Source organism: Gasterosteus aculeatus, chromosome 4 (assembly GCF_964276395.1).
Source record: "Gasterosteus aculeatus chromosome 4, fGasAcu3.hap1.1, whole genome shotgun sequence".
Taxonomy (NCBI): Eukaryota; Metazoa; Chordata; class Actinopteri; order Perciformes; family Gasterosteidae; genus Gasterosteus; species Gasterosteus aculeatus.
The window spans coordinates 13,509,557-13,525,687 of NC_135691.1; the positions used below are offsets into that span (position 1 = coordinate 13,509,557).

The 16,131-nt window shown below is 45.5% G+C and overlaps 3 protein-coding genes across 4 annotated transcripts; 2 read left to right on the plus strand and 1 right to left on the minus strand.

The window, feature by feature from the left end:
* Positions 1 to 1,113: 1,113 nt before the first annotated feature.
* Positions 1,114 to 6,182, plus strand: hnrnph1 (heterogeneous nuclear ribonucleoprotein H1). The gene is made up of 11 exons (XM_040173871.2): positions 1,114 to 1,215; positions 2,066 to 2,160; positions 2,247 to 2,402; positions 2,480 to 2,623; positions 3,373 to 3,511; positions 4,225 to 4,421; positions 4,564 to 4,712; positions 4,826 to 4,961; positions 5,045 to 5,128; positions 5,209 to 5,301; positions 5,535 to 6,182. The coding sequence occupies exons 2-11, from the start codon at positions 2,079 to 2,081 to the stop codon at positions 5,630 to 5,632; spliced, it is 1,278 nt and encodes a 425-aa protein (XP_040029805.1). The 5' UTR covers positions 1,114 to 1,215; positions 2,066 to 2,078; the 3' UTR covers positions 5,633 to 6,182.
* A 2-nt stretch (positions 6,183 to 6,184) lies between these two features.
* Positions 6,185 to 11,776, minus strand: rufy1 (RUN and FYVE domain containing 1). Its single transcript, XM_040173848.2, has 17 exons — positions 11,428 to 11,776; positions 10,953 to 11,132; positions 10,749 to 10,866; positions 10,562 to 10,663; positions 10,307 to 10,430; positions 10,133 to 10,194; positions 9,879 to 10,014; positions 9,580 to 9,681; positions 9,375 to 9,491; positions 9,010 to 9,177; positions 8,832 to 8,929; positions 8,632 to 8,751; positions 7,607 to 7,736; positions 7,153 to 7,247; positions 7,020 to 7,068; positions 6,846 to 6,923; positions 6,185 to 6,747 (listed from the first exon to the last, which is right to left on the minus strand). Exons 1-17 carry the CDS (start codon positions 11,735 to 11,737, stop codon positions 6,604 to 6,606), a joined length of 2,133 nt encoding a protein of 710 aa, XP_040029782.2. The 5' UTR covers positions 11,738 to 11,776; the 3' UTR covers positions 6,185 to 6,603.
* Positions 11,507 to 15,820, plus strand: hbegfa (heparin-binding EGF-like growth factor a). Of its 2 annotated transcripts, none has more exons than XM_040173900.2 (6): positions 11,507 to 12,755; positions 13,457 to 13,678; positions 13,766 to 13,964; positions 14,056 to 14,211; positions 14,351 to 14,437; positions 14,556 to 15,820. In XM_040173900.2, the coding sequence occupies exons 1-5, from the start codon at positions 12,710 to 12,712 to the stop codon at positions 14,421 to 14,423; spliced, it is 696 nt and encodes a 231-aa protein (XP_040029834.1). In that variant the 5' UTR covers positions 11,507 to 12,709; the 3' UTR covers positions 14,424 to 14,437; positions 14,556 to 15,820. The 2 variants fall into 2 exon arrangements, with proteins under 2 accessions (XP_040029834.1, XP_040029835.1); XM_040173901.2 differs by having other exon boundaries at positions 12,093 to 12,755; positions 14,351 to 14,444.
* The last annotated feature ends 311 nt before the right edge of the window (positions 15,821 to 16,131 follow it).

Here is a 16,131-nt window from a genome sequence, read left to right on the forward strand (position 1 = left end):
TTACCTAAAATATACTGCAGAATCTAAAAAAAATACATAATAGAATATCACATAATTGATCAATTGATAATATCAATAATAAAATGTTAATAATGCTAATGTTAATAAGGGCACATATGATGTCAATGTCCAGGTTCATAGTTGTTTTTTGTATTTCTGAGAAGAAAGGTTTTCTCTAAACTCTAAAAACACATGGATTAAATTTTATAATGTATTGCAAAGTGGCCAGTACGAGCATAAAGTGTCATATTTCTCTATTAAATAAAGCACTTATTTGGAGAATAATCAAAAAACAGAAAGAGAAACTCAAGTCAATTATCACAACTTCCAAACAATTTCACTTCAATTACTTTACTTTAGTAAATCTTTTTTAAATTACTGAACTTTTCAGTGATAGGCACTACACAATACTAATAGATGATGGCACAACACTAAAGAATTCCTGGAGGCAAGCATTATTATAGTGTCTGCACCAGCCACTAATAAGTTTCTCTAAAGTGGGAAGAGGAAACAGCCCTTGCTAAAGGGCACTGTTGAAATTGATGTGGCTGCTACCACACCGCTGCTACCACAGTAACAGCAACACCAACATCTTCTACAAGCTAATTGTTAAGAATATGAGAGATTCACGTTTATAACTAGAGTAAAGGGAAAAGGGAAAAGTGATGAAGGACACATACTCCACCTTAAAATAATTTGAGAGGTAAAATAAGTTTGACCACTGTGATCAGAATAATTTATAGTTATATAAATTATAGGTTATAAGTTATATTATAGTATAGGCCTAGCTAAGAGAGGTACCCGACCAGCTATGGCCTTTGGGCAACAACGTCATCATTTTTGGGCGTGGACGCACGCAATTCGGAGGTGATTGGTTATTCATTCGGTTGCCAGATATGTACTAAATCCTACATTTCCCGTTCCACACAATGCCAGGAGATTAGGCAAATTTGTAATCATTGTAATTTTATATGCATTTCCTAACACAGAAATACACTAATATTGATAACTGTACTATTTGAAATGTTTGTTAATGTTGAATAACGGGATTGCGTTGCATTTTAGAAGAGAGGCGACGATTACTTAAGAGAGGTTTTTTCTGGTCTCTCAAAGGGGGTCGGTTCCAGAGGTGTGGCAACCTCGCGCTAGGTTTCAGCTGCATCACGCAAGTCTGGTCATACATACTCCAGCGTGTGGTATCAACGTTTGTATCAGGTAATTTATTCATTTGAATCTTTTTAAAATTCCCCGTGTCTAAATGCAACACTAGATTTGTATAATCTAATGGCCTAACGTAGCAGCCGGTTTTCACATTATGTTTGATTAACATACCGTTAGTTAGCTAATGCTACCGCGAGGGCTAGAAGAATGCTAACGCTAGTAACATGGCGCCGGCCGAGAGGGCCGCTTTTGTTCTTCTGTCTGGGTGCGGTGGTGAGCGTGGTGGGGGCCACGCAGCCACTCTTAAATGAATGAAGTGTGAATAACAGAGCCATAATTGGGATTCTGAGAACTGTTAAAAATGTATCAAAACATTTTAATACCAAAATTGTTGGCGGAAAAAAGTAGCTTGGCTTTCACGTTGTGTCGCTAAAGTTAACGTTAGCCCGTAACCTCCACGACTCTGCCTTCGCGCTTTTTTAGGAGTGGTTCCCCCTTTTTTGTGGATTAGTGTTAGTGAATAATTCAAAGTTGCTTTATTCTCCACCATTCACAATTGTATTGTAACAACGTGTTTGTTAAGCGGTAGAGCCCCGGGATCGACTTCTGTAAAATGTTAGCTAACGTTACTTGTTAGCACTATCTAACCGCCCGTAGGTGGCGCTGCAAAATAGTGCTAATTGCGAGGTTAACGATACCTCTGCCCATGCAACTCTTAAAAGGTAACAATAACATTGATATCGTCTATTAAAACAATGGTAATAAGTAAGGGGATAGTAGTAACAGTTACTCTAAGCATGTGTCGTTGGTGCCTCAGTCGTATATGTAAATGTTTAAAACCCATTGTCTAGATCGCCGTATGTTCTAATCTCTCTCACTTTTATGCGATATATTTTTCTTTCAGGGATTGTGAAGCCATGTCTGATGAGGGATATGTGATACGCATCAGGGGTCTCCCTTGGTCCTGCTCAGTGGATGAAGTACAGAGGTTTTTCTCTGGTAGGTGATAATTACATTTTTTCATTAAAGTATTTCTGTAATTAAAGCATTTGTAAATTATCTAACAAAATACATTTCTTATGCAGATTGCAAAATTATCCCAAACGGGGGAGGTATCCACTTCACCTACACCAGAGAGGGACGTCCCAGTGGAGAGGCATTTGTCGAAATGGAAACCGAGGAAGATCTGAAGATTGCAGTAAAGAAGGACAGAGAAACTATGGGTCACAGATATGTCGAGGGTGTGTAAAACGCTTTCAGATAATGAATCATTTATTAACTTAATGTTATGATGGCTAACTTATCTGTCCTATGATAGTTTTTAAATCCAACAATGTGGAGATGGACTGGGTCATGAAGCACACTGGTCCAAACTGTCCAGAAACGGCAGGGGACGGGCTTGTCCGGCTCCGTGGCCTCCCTTTTGGCTGCAGCAAGGAGGAGATAGTACAGTTTTTCTCAGGTACAAGAAGCTGAGCTCTGTGGTTAATTTGAAATCTTCCTTAATGTAAAGTTGGTTTCCTTTTTTCCCCCCTTCTCCATCAACCTTTTCTTGTTTCCTTCTTGCTATAGACACTTTTTTTTTTAATTTTTTTTTTTTATAACTAAGGCCGTTTTTTAAATTTGATCAGGGAGGTAATGATGCCAGTTAGAATTTACATTGAGGAATTATTTAAAGATTATGTTAAGCTACGGGGAAGAAATCTGTTGCAAACACCCTTTCCCATCGCTGCCATCATATCCACCTAAGCCCATTTGAATCCGTCTCTTTCTCTCTCATTGGGTCTGACGTTGTAAGGTGGTGTAGTTAAGTGGATGGGTCTCACTCTTACCCCAGTATCACCCCCGCCTCCCTCCATTTACTCACCCATTTATTTTTGAATGCATCATTCCTATGGCAAGTTTTACATTAGTTCCTCTGAGCTATTAGTAATATGAACTCTTATCACCCACCCACTAGGATCCTTCTCTCTCTCACTTGCCCACACAGTGCCCCTTTCCATATTCTTCCTCTATCCTCTCATTTGTAATCATTCCCAAACTACAGTAAATTCATTTGCCAGTCACTGGTTTAAAAACTAAACTGGTATGTGTGATAATGTATAGAGTTTTTTCCATAAGTTTTTCTATCTCTTTAGAGAAAGTTCTCTCTGTGATTGGGCATGTGATTTAATGTGTCCCCTGCTGGGGTTATCTGTCCTTGGGTTGAAGGGTTGGAAATCGTGCCAAATGGGATAACATTGCCGGTGGACATCCAGGGGAGGAGTACGGGGGAGGCCTTCGTGCAGTTTGCTTCACAGGATATAGCTGAAAAGGCTCTAAAGAAACACAAGGAAAGAATAGGGCACAGGTGGGGATGGTTGGTTGGTTGGCTGGATACGTTGCTTTTCTTATGGTGTGCACTCAACATCTGAACCAAATGCAAATTGGACACAACATTAATCTTAGTGAATTAAAGCATATTTGTTTCAATTACCAGTAACGCATACAAACATTGCCATGTCAGATTGAAATAATGCACACAGTCACAATGTTCAATGGGAAGGTTAGTGCTTGGGCACCATTCACAAGAACAACACGAGTCGCTAACTAGAGTACATGCTTAAATGGTGTCGCAACACTTAACAGTCCAGGTTGATAAATGGTAAGGAGTCTTCCCTGGTGGTAAAATCAGAGGGCCGCTGTATACATGGATCTGGAGCCCACCGTCACAGGTAACGCTTAAAGTGAGTCGCAGACGGGCGGGAGCCCTCTCTGTCCCTCTAAAACCAGGCGAATGGCTGTCGTGGCAAGGACACAGGATGCTTTATTATCCGTTTTATAAATTAACTTATGGCAACTATAAATGTATGTCAATAATGCCCTAATCAATTTAGAAAGCTTAATTTTTGCTACTCATAGTAAGTCTTTTTTAATTGTTTTCATAACCAGTCAAATATTACTACCTATGGACTACATTATGACAGCATCTGCATAGCCCCGTTGCATCAGTATGAGCAAATGCAGCCTTGCTTGTGCTGGTTCATTCCCCATGCGCTCATTGTGTGATCTCTATGCTCTTAGGTACATTGAGATCTTCAAGAGTAGCCGTGCTGAGGTGCGGACTCACTATGAACCCCAGCGGAAGCCCATGGGCATGCAGAGACCCAGCCCCTACGACCGGCCCTCGGGTAGTCGCAGCTACAGCATGATGGGCCGAGGTGGATCCTACGAAAGAATGCGTCGTGGCGGCTATGGAGGAGGTGGCCGTCAAACCGACTGTACGTGAACTTAACTTGTCTTATCCACTGCCAGTTTGCAATTGTTTTACATGCTTACTCTAGCTTTGTCCCGTCATCTGAGCTCTGCAATACATTTCATCAGATAAGTGTCAAGAGAACTCTACATTTTAAACGTGTTTAGGTCTATCCGATGGTCGATATGGCGACAGCGGAGGAGGCGGCGGAGGGGGCAGTGGTGGCGGCGGCGGCTCTTCCTTCCAGAGCACAACGGGCCACTGTGTCCACATGAGGGGCCTTCCCTACAGAGCCTCAGAGACAGACATCTACAACGTGAGTCAGAGGAATAATGTCGAAACATCTGCACAGCCACTGTTACTGGAAAAAGTACCCTCTGTGTGCACATTTATGTTTAGGTTAATGTCTCCTTGTTTTGCATGCCTTAGTTCTTCTCGCCACTGAATCCGGTGCGGGTCCACATTGAGATCGGCCCCGATGGTCGGGTAACCGGGGAGGCAGATGTAGAGTTTGCGACACACGAAGATGCTGTGGCAGCCATGTCCAAAGACAAAGCCAACATGCGTGAGTTTGAAATCGGTGGTTTAAAACTCCTTCAACCCTGAGCTTCCACAATGACGCTCCTGGTTTTTCTCCCCGCCCCTCAGAGCACCGCTACGTGGAGCTGTTCTTGAACTCGACGGCAGGTGGTAGTAACGGAGCCTACAGCAGCCAGATGATGGGCGGCATGGGTGAGTTTCCAGGGAGAGCATCCCTGTAATATCAGGACTCTTTAACCCACGCTGAACCAGGTTTGATCTGTTCTCTGCAGGGAACCAGTCGTCTTACAGCAGCAGCCAGCTGAGCTCAGGGTACTCTGGTGGATACAGCAGCCAGGGCAGTATGGGTGGCTACGGTGACTATAGTGAGTGTCAGCTGTGTTATAATGGTTATTTTTTCCACCAGCCACACTAAAGTTGCTTAGTTTTAGTCAAAGGTTTGGACACATTTTCAATGAGTGTCCAAACTTAGACTGGTACTGTACTTAATGCACTACGTGGAACCTCGATAATAAAACTTAGTTTCTGCGTGATTGGAAAGAAGTGCGTTGTTTGAGGAACTCCTCGGTCCTATCGTTTGTATTCTCTCTCTTGTTAGGTAACCAGGGCGGGATGGGAAGCAGTTACTACGGCGGCGGTGGAGGCGGCGGAAGCAGAGGCTCAATGAATGGACTGGGCGGGGGATGGGGAATGTAGTTTCTTTTCGTCAATGTTTTCTTTTTAACAGCAATTTTGCTGGAAAGACTGGAAATTCAAGTCTCACCTGGTAAACGCAGGGTGAGGACATGAAAACATTGAGGGGTTTGTATTTTTTTTAAGTGGATCTTTAGAGAAGTGAGATAATCTGGTGTCAGAGAGAAGTGTTGTTTGTCTTCCCCTTTCCTCAGATTTAAATGTTCATTACAAGGTAGTGTTTTTTTGTTATTGTATTTCATAAACCTTGCTGTTCCCAGAGGTTAACTCCATTCACATTAGTTTCAATGTCTTGAGTGCATGAACAAAAAGATCAGTAAGTCTTTTATCTAATGTTAAGACCTTGTTTCCCCTTCTACATAGTGTTTAGCTTACTTTCACCATTTCCAGTTAGAATGTTACATGGTCAGAGCATGTTCTGTTTTCTTAAAAGTTGTAATAATTTCTTTGTTTGAGGGCAAGTGAATTTCAAATCCGCTGACAAGAGTTTCTACTGCTTCAAATGCTATTTGTATTTCCTGTGCACAAAGTGAATAAACTAGTCTGGAAAATATCTGTTGGGAAAAGGGACTTTATTGATTTATCAAACAGTCTGATTAAAAAAACTTGCATCCACAAATAAAACTGCTTTAGCTGTCAACTCACAACTCTTTAGTAACGCATTCTAAAATAGATTTGTTAATTCTAGTTATTTATACAATTTCACATGGAGCATAACTGTAGAAAGTGAATAGATAATAATAGAAGTAATCCCCACAGTCTCGAGGACCTCAATGTAAACTAAAACGAATCCTAAATCATTTCAAGCGAACTTGGGATGCATCAACATTGCATCCTACCACTTATGGTGCCTCTTTTGCCCTCTGTGCCCTCATTTATACAGATGAAGTAGTGCTCCTGAACTTCAGGCATCAGTGGAAACAGAACAATCGTATTTGACATTCTTTAAACATAAGCACTTTGTATATCCAGTGTCAGCAACCGGTAGAGGAGCTTCTCTGCAGCAGGAGGGCGTGGCACGCATCACACACCCGCACAGGGCGGGGGTAGGAGGGTAAGGCCAGCTCGTTACTGGAACAGCTGTTGCAGTAGATGTCGCCACAGTTCCTACAATGGTGCTGCAACACAAACCGACACCTCATTTGCCTCCACTGTTCAGATAGAAAAGAGCCATACGGCTGAAACAGTTGGGAGGGGAAGGTGGTTGAGCAGCTACCTTTCTGCGCGCGATGGAGAATTCCTTCTCGCATTGCTTGCATTGAGTGGCCTCGTCGTCTTTGAGCCAGGCGTGGCCCTGACCAACGGACGCACAAGACGGGACCAGTCAGGAGCTTTTTATTTTTATGTCACAGCATCAATTTTACAAGCGCAGCACTCTTCACATTTGTACCTTCAGAGCTTTGTTGACCTCCTTGAAGTCCTCCATCTTAAGTTTAGACCTTTTGACAAAAAAACAAAACAGGTGAAATTACAATGGTACATGTTTAAGTCAGACAAAAGATTCTAAGATGAGAAGTACTGACTGGCTGAGGTGCAGCCCCATCTCCTGCAGAGCCTGCTCCTGCTGCCCACATGTCTGCTGCAGCTGCCTCTTCTCATGCTTCAAATCCTGCACCTCCTGCACCATCAGTTCACAGGAAACCGGGATGAAACAAGATTGCGCGGGATTAGGACTTATTTGGTAAAACACTTTAGAAACCTAAATAGGATGAACTATGTTCAGTTGGTTGGATACATGTTTGATACTGAAATGCAACGTCTTATGTAAATAATCCTGGAACAGGTCTGAGATGAAGCTTTCATTAAGAAGCACTTGTCACATGGTTGGAAGTTATACCACCCATGACATTGTTCCGCACACATGTTCACTTCTGCATAGTTAGACTAAATGCAAAGTAGAAACTGGTTTCTTATTCAAAACAAATCCCCCTCCAGAGCCATGTGACCCTAACCCTGGTCGTTGGGTGTGACACTGACCGCTTGAAGGCCCTGCAGTTGCTGCAGCTGTGTGCGGAGTTCGGTGCTGTTGTCCTGTTCCTGCTGGAGAGCCTTCTGCAGACTTTGTCGGTGTTCCCTCTCAGTGCGCAGCTCGGTCTCCAAACCCAGCCTGAGAACAAGGAGAGGGCCCGCAAGGCCAATTGAGCCCTCGGCCTTCCGACATGTTCTACACTCAAGGGCAACTAAAATCACAGGAAAATGGCCACTCGTTTCTTCCCAAGAAATTGCTTATGTTTTTTGTTGATTCGGGACAGTTTGTGTAAAAGAAAAAATCAACCCCCACCGTCTCCCTTCACAGCAACTGATATGGTGCTACATTATGTGGTACTTTAAACCAGGGGTGTCAAACAGATGGCCCGCCAGGGGGTCCTAATTTGCGTTTCTATAAAAGTAGCTGCTATTCCTAAAAAGTCCACAGGGTGTCGCACTCGCTAGTGAGCGCATGCATTAGACCAGGAGGACCAGGTCGTTCACCAACGCAGGTGCGGGTCGATCCCCCCCATTAGGAAAGAGAAATCACGTCAGGGAGGGGTAGATCGCCATGACTTGAAAAGTAGCGTGCACCCCTGGGTTCGACCTTTCCTTCACAGCGTTCCTCCAGGCAGCGGCGCCCGCTTGAAAATTACATTCTCTCTCCTTTCTCCCCCCCGGGTTGGCTGGACCATCCGTGCGCCCCGTTTACCTGAACGTCTGCGCGCAATATATGACTATTTTTGCTGGATCCCCGTTAATAAATTCTAAATGTTGCTCGTTAGTGTAAATACTTCTAATCGTGCGGCTCAAGATATCAAGGAGCCCAAGTATGTCTATTGCAAGACCACCCAGTATAGAAGCCGACTTTGAGCTCAGACCTGGTCATTACTGAACATCTCCTCGGTCCTGGATTAACTGCAATGTTGTAACTCTCTTGAGCATAATGTTTATATAGACTGGCAGTTTTCCGTTTTTATTTTGTTTTTGATCCCATGTGCAGCTCATCTGTCCTGTTAAAAAAACGCTTTAACCTTTGAGTGTCCAGGTCAGTCAGTTGTTTCTGCAAAGCCTCCACTTTTCCCTCCAGCTCCTCCCTCATATCTTCGTCCGACTGGTCACTATGTTTGCGCTGTTGCTCGGAGTGCTGTAGTCTGTGGGGCATAAACCACCAGAATAATATTACTTTAAAATACTTCTTTAAAAACCACCAACACGCACAACACACACACACCTCTGCTCTAGATCCATCATGGCTCTCTCCATTTCATCCATCTTCCCCTCAAGCTGCGCCGCCTCGGTCTGCTTTCTTTCTGCCACTCGGTCTGAAGCCTTAAGAGACACAAACTTGCATTAATGTGCATTCTGGCTAAAAGGGGCTGAAAAAAGGGTGTATTCATGCACGCGTCTACCTGAGCTTTGTGGAACATTTGCAGGTTAAGAGTCTTGACTTGGTCGAGCTGGAGCCGCAAGGCCTCCAGAGTGTCTTGCTTCTCGTGCGTGTCCTTCTCCAGCAGCCTCATGGCCGTCTCCATCTCCTGCTTCAGTCCCACTTGGAGCTCCAACTCGTGCTCCAGCTCCTGTCGGCGTGCGTTGCGCGCGTACAAAAGGGCATGAGTAATTGGTACAATTAGGGACGGCAGTTCCGCTTCGGGTTCCGGCTAACAGGAGGCAGCATGACTCATCACTCACACTGCTGGCTTCTGTGTGAAGACTGATACGCATTGACCACACGTAAGGGCCTATTCTAGTGCTCTGCGGCCGGGTGATGCCTGACCTGGCGAATGCGCTTCTCCTCTTTGTACTGCTTCCAAACGACATTGTACATCTCATCCAGGCCCTGTCGAGTCTGTTTGTACGTCTCCAGCTCCACCTGGCTGTCTTGGAGGGCTGCCTGGATGAACAAAAACACGTCACACAGTTTGGGTATTTTTCTAGATTAGGAGGGATTTAGCAGCCGTCACTTGCAGCGGAGTTTGGACCTCTTCCTTTTTCTGAGTGCACTGCAAGATCGTCTCGTTCGCCTTCCTCAGCTGTTCCTGCTCCTCCCGCAGAGAGTTGATTCTGTCAGTCGCTGCTGTCAGCTGAGAAAAGTAAAACAAGTGCCCATCAGTCAGGTGACACTCTGCTCGTATACAAAGATGCTGTGATGATGTTAGATGGGAACGGCTTCTTTGAAGATGATCGAAGCAATCTTAAAAATATGTCACACCCACCAATCGAGGGTACAATAACATAATAGCACACACACACACACACACACACACGGACAGAGTCTGACCTCCTCTACAAGTTTGCTGTTGGTCTTCTCTATAGAGTCCATCTTAGCCTGAAGGTCAGTGACGGTGCCACTTAGGTGACGATTCAACTCCTCTATGTAGTGCTTCTGGTCTAATATGGCCGTCATCTTTGTATCACTAAAAAAGAAGGAATAGAACAACCGACGGGCTCAGCGTGCGTCCGTCACGATGAAAACAAGACAAGCAGTTGTGGTGAAGGTGAGATGCTCAGTTTGTCGGAAAAGCTGGCACTCACTCTTTTGGCGTCTCGCTTTTGGCGGGGTCTTTCAGATACAGGGAGAAGTCAATGACGCCCACCTAAAGGGGGGGAGGGGTGATCACTGTGTGTGCCGGATGATCCGCCGCTCAAGGGAGAAAATGAGATGCAACAGCTTTGACGCGAAGCCCCACGAAGTCCGTCGGCACTTACCTGAGTGTCAAGATCCTCCCCTTTTATACAAAGGTTAGCGTCAATGACGTTGAGGCCCACCAGCAGTCCCCCCATCACCGCTCCCTCCTCCTCCACCATCAACGCTCCGGAGTCATAAAACTCACTAAAGAGGAGTCAGACACAAAGGGAATTGGAAAAATAACTTATTTAAAAACTGTGGAGGAATTCGCTGTTAGCAGAGAAATGAGCATAAGAAGCCGCATTGAGCCCGCGTGACTCCTCATGGTTACGAACCTCAGGAGATCTTTGCGGTCCAGCAAAGCTTTCATGTAGTCAGCTACAGTCTTCTGCATGAGCGCTAAATGCAGCCAAGCCCTTCCTCTGCCCAAGCCGGTCCTGAAAAAGAAATGAATCCATCGATTGGCGACAGAAGTCTACTTCACATTGGCGGCATACTGGAAAATGGCTTGCAATAGCGTACTTAATGCCGGGCAGGTCTCTGGCACTTGTGGCAATGTTAACAGACTCTGGACACAACTTCTCCACCAGCTCCAGAGGGCCCCATATGGACTTGTTCTGCCCAATGAAGGATTTTTTGGCTGAAAACAAAATTAAAATGTAAAAGTAATTTCCCGCTGGGGGACGTGAATTCGTTCAGAGAGGTCAGCCTCGTGGACGGCCTCACCTTTGAGCCCGTGCTTGAGGCAATGCTCCAGGACGATGAAGAACTGCTGCAGAGGAGGGTACTCGGAGTCCAGCGTCCTGCCCAGACTCATGGAGGACTGAATCAACACTTTGATGCTCAGCTTCATCATGCTGAGGAGGTTGGATCTCTCTATTGCCATGGGGTCTTTGGGGGGCACAACTGTCGAAGGATGCAAAGGAGGAGGGAAAGCGCTGGATGAGAGAACTGTCACACATATGCGGGCTCGGTTGGGTCCACGAAGTGCAGAATAAACACCGCGCACGTTAGTGGCGAACAGCGAGATCTTCGTAGTCGCGAAACAACTTTGCTCTTGAAAGTCACGTGTCCCGATTCGGCCGAATTAAAAAAAAAAAAAGTTTGCCAGAGGAAGTGGAGACGTGAACTTTCTGGCTTCAGCTGAAGCAAAACCAGCAGCGTCAAGAGTGTCAACGAAAGGCGAACAATAACCACCCACCTGGAAGCGTCTTGGAAGTGTCGCCGAGGTCATTTTGCGACTCCCAATCCCCCGGAGCGCTCGCAGCGGATCCGGTCGAGAGGCTCCTCTGGGCGGCCGCGTAGCTCACCCCGCTGCTGATGGTCTCCGTGGCCTTCCGAGCCAGCGACCGCAGAGGAGCCGACCAGCCGCTCTCCGCCGGCCTCTCCGCCCCCTCCGGGCCGTCGCGGTCGACGTCGAGCGCTGCCTCCGCGACTTGTGGCTCATCGAGCTGCTGCTGTGCTTCGCTCTGCTCCACAGCCGTGTTTACCTCCTTCGCCTCGTCGGCCATGTTTACCGCCCCCTCCCAGGGGGCTTTTCTTTCTTCTTCTCTTCAGTTGATGACCGGTAGGAGGTGCGGTTATATACGCGCCATCGCCACCTGCTGGACCGGGGAGGTGCGCGCACAGTGAATACGTACAGGTATCACTGTTCTTATCTGGCTCAACGCTTACAGATATCACACTGTGGCTGCAGAAGAAAGTCCTCATACGCATGTTACGAAAACAACCTTTGCCTGAAGACCACGTAATTATCCATAAAGTTACTGACAGGATGATGTGCGCGATGAGAAACCCAAACAGGGACTTCTCCTCTTTTACAATCTCCAAACAAGTCTCATTGAGCACCTTCTGTAGTGCTCTCCAGCTGTGAAGCGGTTCCTAGTTTAACCACGTGGTGGCGCAGACAAGCTGTGCGTCATTCTGTGCTTTTTAATTTATTCATCTGCCTAAAGAAACAAAACACTTTTAAACGTGAGTAAATAAAAGTAGTATTTGTATTATTGCATACGTTTTTTCATTATTAGTATTATTACTGCATTGTAAACACATCTATCTATATATCTCTCAATCACTCAACAGACACTGTGTTTTTTTAAAGAAATGGCACTTTTTCTTCTGAATAATGGGGCCAGCACATTGATGTTTAATAACGTCCATTTATAGAGGATGTACAGTAGGCTCAATCCCGTCCATCCCGGCTGTGCGTGGGGCGCTGAGCAGCTTCTGTAGGCGTGGTGCAGCGAGCAGCGGCGGCCATAAATACCGCGGCGGCTGCGTCCGTGCGCTCCTTCACTGCGCTCCTCCGACGCGCCGACATCCACGACTCCAACACGCGGAACTAACTCACACAAGCGCACAGAGAAAGCGAGAGAGAGAGAGAGAGAAAGAAAGAAAGAAAAGAAACAAGGGGAAGGAATACAACTTCATCGTATTTTTTTTTATTTTCCCCGCACAAAGGAGAAATCCCTGGACGTTTGGTCATGATGAGGATTTTCGGTGTCGTGCTCCTGCTCGTCCACGCCTCGGGTGAGTTGCACTTTGAGTGGCCTTATATTGTTTGACAGCGTGGCTGTTTACATGTGTTGTAAATTTCAGAAGCTTTAAGGACTTTTCATGATGACAGGCTACCCGGCAGCCAAGCGGGTCATCCCTCTATTTTAGAGCATGCTTTATGCAACTGGATACATTTATTTTTAACTCATAGTCTTGCCTGACATTAGCTAACGGTCTGTCCATGCATTTCGTGTGTGTGTGTGTGTGTGTGTGTGTGTGTGTGTGTGTGTGTGTGTGTGTGTGTGTGTGACACAGGGACTATATGCCAACTTCTATTTGCCCTCCACTCCCCCTCGCTCCCCCTGCGTCCCCCCTCCATGTAAACTGCCCTTTGCCCAAGGGCCTGAACCTCTAGTTCCAACTCCACTTTTGGCCCGGCTTCCACTCTGCCAAAGTGCTCTTGAGCAAAAGGAGGTAAAGAGCTGCCAACCCCTCCGAGGAACACGCTCTGATCTGAGCTTGTTCCTAACAGGGATCAGTATGATTCCACTGAAAGCCACAAATCCTGAACCGTAGCATCTTAGTGCAAGACATGTTCCAACATGCCCTCACAGGTCCTCCCACCTTGGCTCACCAACCCGTTTGCTCTGTTCTGCGTGTGTGTGTGCGCGCGTGTGCGTACGCCGATGCAATTTTCACATTTTGAACCCTCTTTTTCTTTTTCTTTCCTCCAGTGGTGTCCCGACAGGCCAGCGGTGCCGCAGTTGACAGATATGAAAGCGACAGGCAGCGGCACACAGCTGTGATCAACTTGGACACCACCAAAAACAGGAGGGTGGAGGAGGAGAGTATGGCCGCGACAACAGCGCAGTATGGTCATGAGGGCGTGGAGGAGGATTATTATGAAGACGAGTATGAAGATGCCCTGTCTGGAGACTACGCCGACTTTCCACGAAGTAAGGGGGCTTGCCACTTCTCAGGTTCCTCGTCGTTTTCTTTTCATATGCAAATGTAATTAACACCATTTTTTGTTGTGTGTATAGTTGCCATGGTGAGCAAACCCAAAGACATGTCTACCATCCTGGTGACAGAAAGCCCGGAAGTTCAGAGGACGAGAAGAATGGGAAGGAAGAGGGGGAAGGGAAAGGGACGGAAGAGGAATCCTTGCCTGAAGAAGTATAAAGATTTCTGCATTCACGGCACCTGCCAATACAAGCGGCACATCCGTAGCGCGGTCTGTGTGTAAGTATCTCAAAATCCATCTGCGCACCGTCCCCGGGGCCGCGGATCCACCAAAGTATTAACCGACTATCATTCTCCGTCCCGTCCCCAGGTGCCACACAGGCTATTCTGGAGGAAGATGTGAGTTCATCATGTTGCCCGTGGAGAAGCGCCCGGAGGGCTACAACCGGACGACGGCCCTGGCCGTGGTCGCCGTGGTGCTTTCGTCCATCTGCCTCACCATCATAGTCCTTTTGTTGTTGCTCAGGTAGGTGAAACACACACGGGACGCACTCACGAAAAACCCACTAACAAGCCGCACACACATAGGGGGCCTTCCTCGGTAACCCGGCATATACTTCTGAACATAAATCTGAACCAGCTCCTTTTCCTTTTGTTGATCACAGGTTTCACAAGCGGGGAGCGTATGATGTGGAGAGCGAAGAGAAGGTGAAACTGGGGCTCGCGTCCAACCACTGAGGAGACCGAGAGAGGTGAGCGGTGAGGAGCAAGGCTACGAAAACATTGTCATTTACCTTTCTTTCTTTCTTTGTCGCAAAACAAAATACAATTTTACTCATTGCCTCCCCTCCTTTTTTTTTTTCATGTCAGGCAAAAATGTGGAAATTCTACCTCAAAATAGAAAAAGAGAAGTGAACTGTTATGGGAAGGTCCTGGAGGTGAAACAAAAAAAAGGATCGCACGCGAAGGAGGGAACCAGGCTTGCTGTCTGCCTCAACCCCCTTTGCTAGACGTTCAGTTGAAAAGAGGAGAGGTTGAACATATTCCTGAAGGCCTCAGAAGAAGTCGGGCCACCTAAAACTGGAATACTACCGGCGGACTTGAGATGTGACGAGCCGTAGCTTTTGAGCACGAAGAAACAACAAGAAGAAGGAGAAGAAGAGAAAATGACATGACTGCGTGCTGCTTCCTGACTGAGGGAAAAGAGGTCGTTTTGGACTGAACTGAACTAGATTTTTAACCGAAGCATTTTGTATTTTTCTGCACAAGTCCATCTTTGTTCTTTTTTTTGTACAGTAAACAATATATTTATAATTTTAATTTATTTATTTAAGCTAACTGTATTTATAGAGATTTTAACCACCTTCGATCGTTTTTAAAATATTGATGTTACAGTTGTTTTTATATTTCTTATTAGTCGATATTTATTTATGGAACAGAAAAGAAAAGAATGCTGAAGTTCATTGAGATATTCAGTATTTCATAAAGAGGGATTTGATTCATACGCTATATGATTTCTGGCTTTAAATGTGGCACTCAATAGAGGATCAATAGCACTGTGATTAATAGATTGATTGTTGAATAGACATGATGTTTTTTTTTAAATGATTCAGGCTAGTTTCACTGAGGGCAACGCCTTGCTCACACTCACACCTGGAAGCTGCCCAGTGCAACCAGTTGTGTCGGTTAGCCACTAGGCAGGTTAGGGCCTTGCTCAAAGGCACTTTGACGTTCGTAATGGGGTAGAAGCTGCTCTCACACCCAAAGTTGTCCTGCCGGTTTGGGGTCTTCTGCCCCAGTATTTTAAGATCAGGTCGACGCCTGTCATTACGATACACTGCACCTGCTGTGTGTTGATTAAACGCAAAATAAAAACTGCCCACGGCGACTCTATTCTTAAGAAGCGTTCAAAAGCGAGTCGAAATATCAAATGCACTGTAGCCAGAATTTGGTATGAATATGGCGTCATGTTGTCTTAGTGGAGTAAATCCTTCATATCTGTGTTAAGCAAAAAAATAAAACAAAATGTGAATTACAGTGTTCCACCCCTTTCAAATCTTGTCCTGCAGTTTTGAAGTGATTTTTATTCATGCGATTTTTTTTTTTTCAGAGCAAAATAAAAAAGTCAAAACCGACTTAGTCTCATGTAATCTCTACTTCATTTCATCACACCTTTGTGCTCGTAGTATTGTTACACATTTACTATGTTGAACTGGCAGACCAGTTACACTAGGTCAGGTTTATTTTTGTCTTTTGGTTCACATCCTGTTCACACATTATGTGATGATGTGATATTTTAGGGTGGCCCGTCCGGAAAACGAAAACGCAATTGTGTTCTTTTGTCCAATTAGGGGCTTCAGTTAAAGTAAATATAATATTTGTATTTCCCCCGTCAATGACGCGTACGTCACCGCTTTTAACCAAAGCACCTGTATCCTGTCCATTA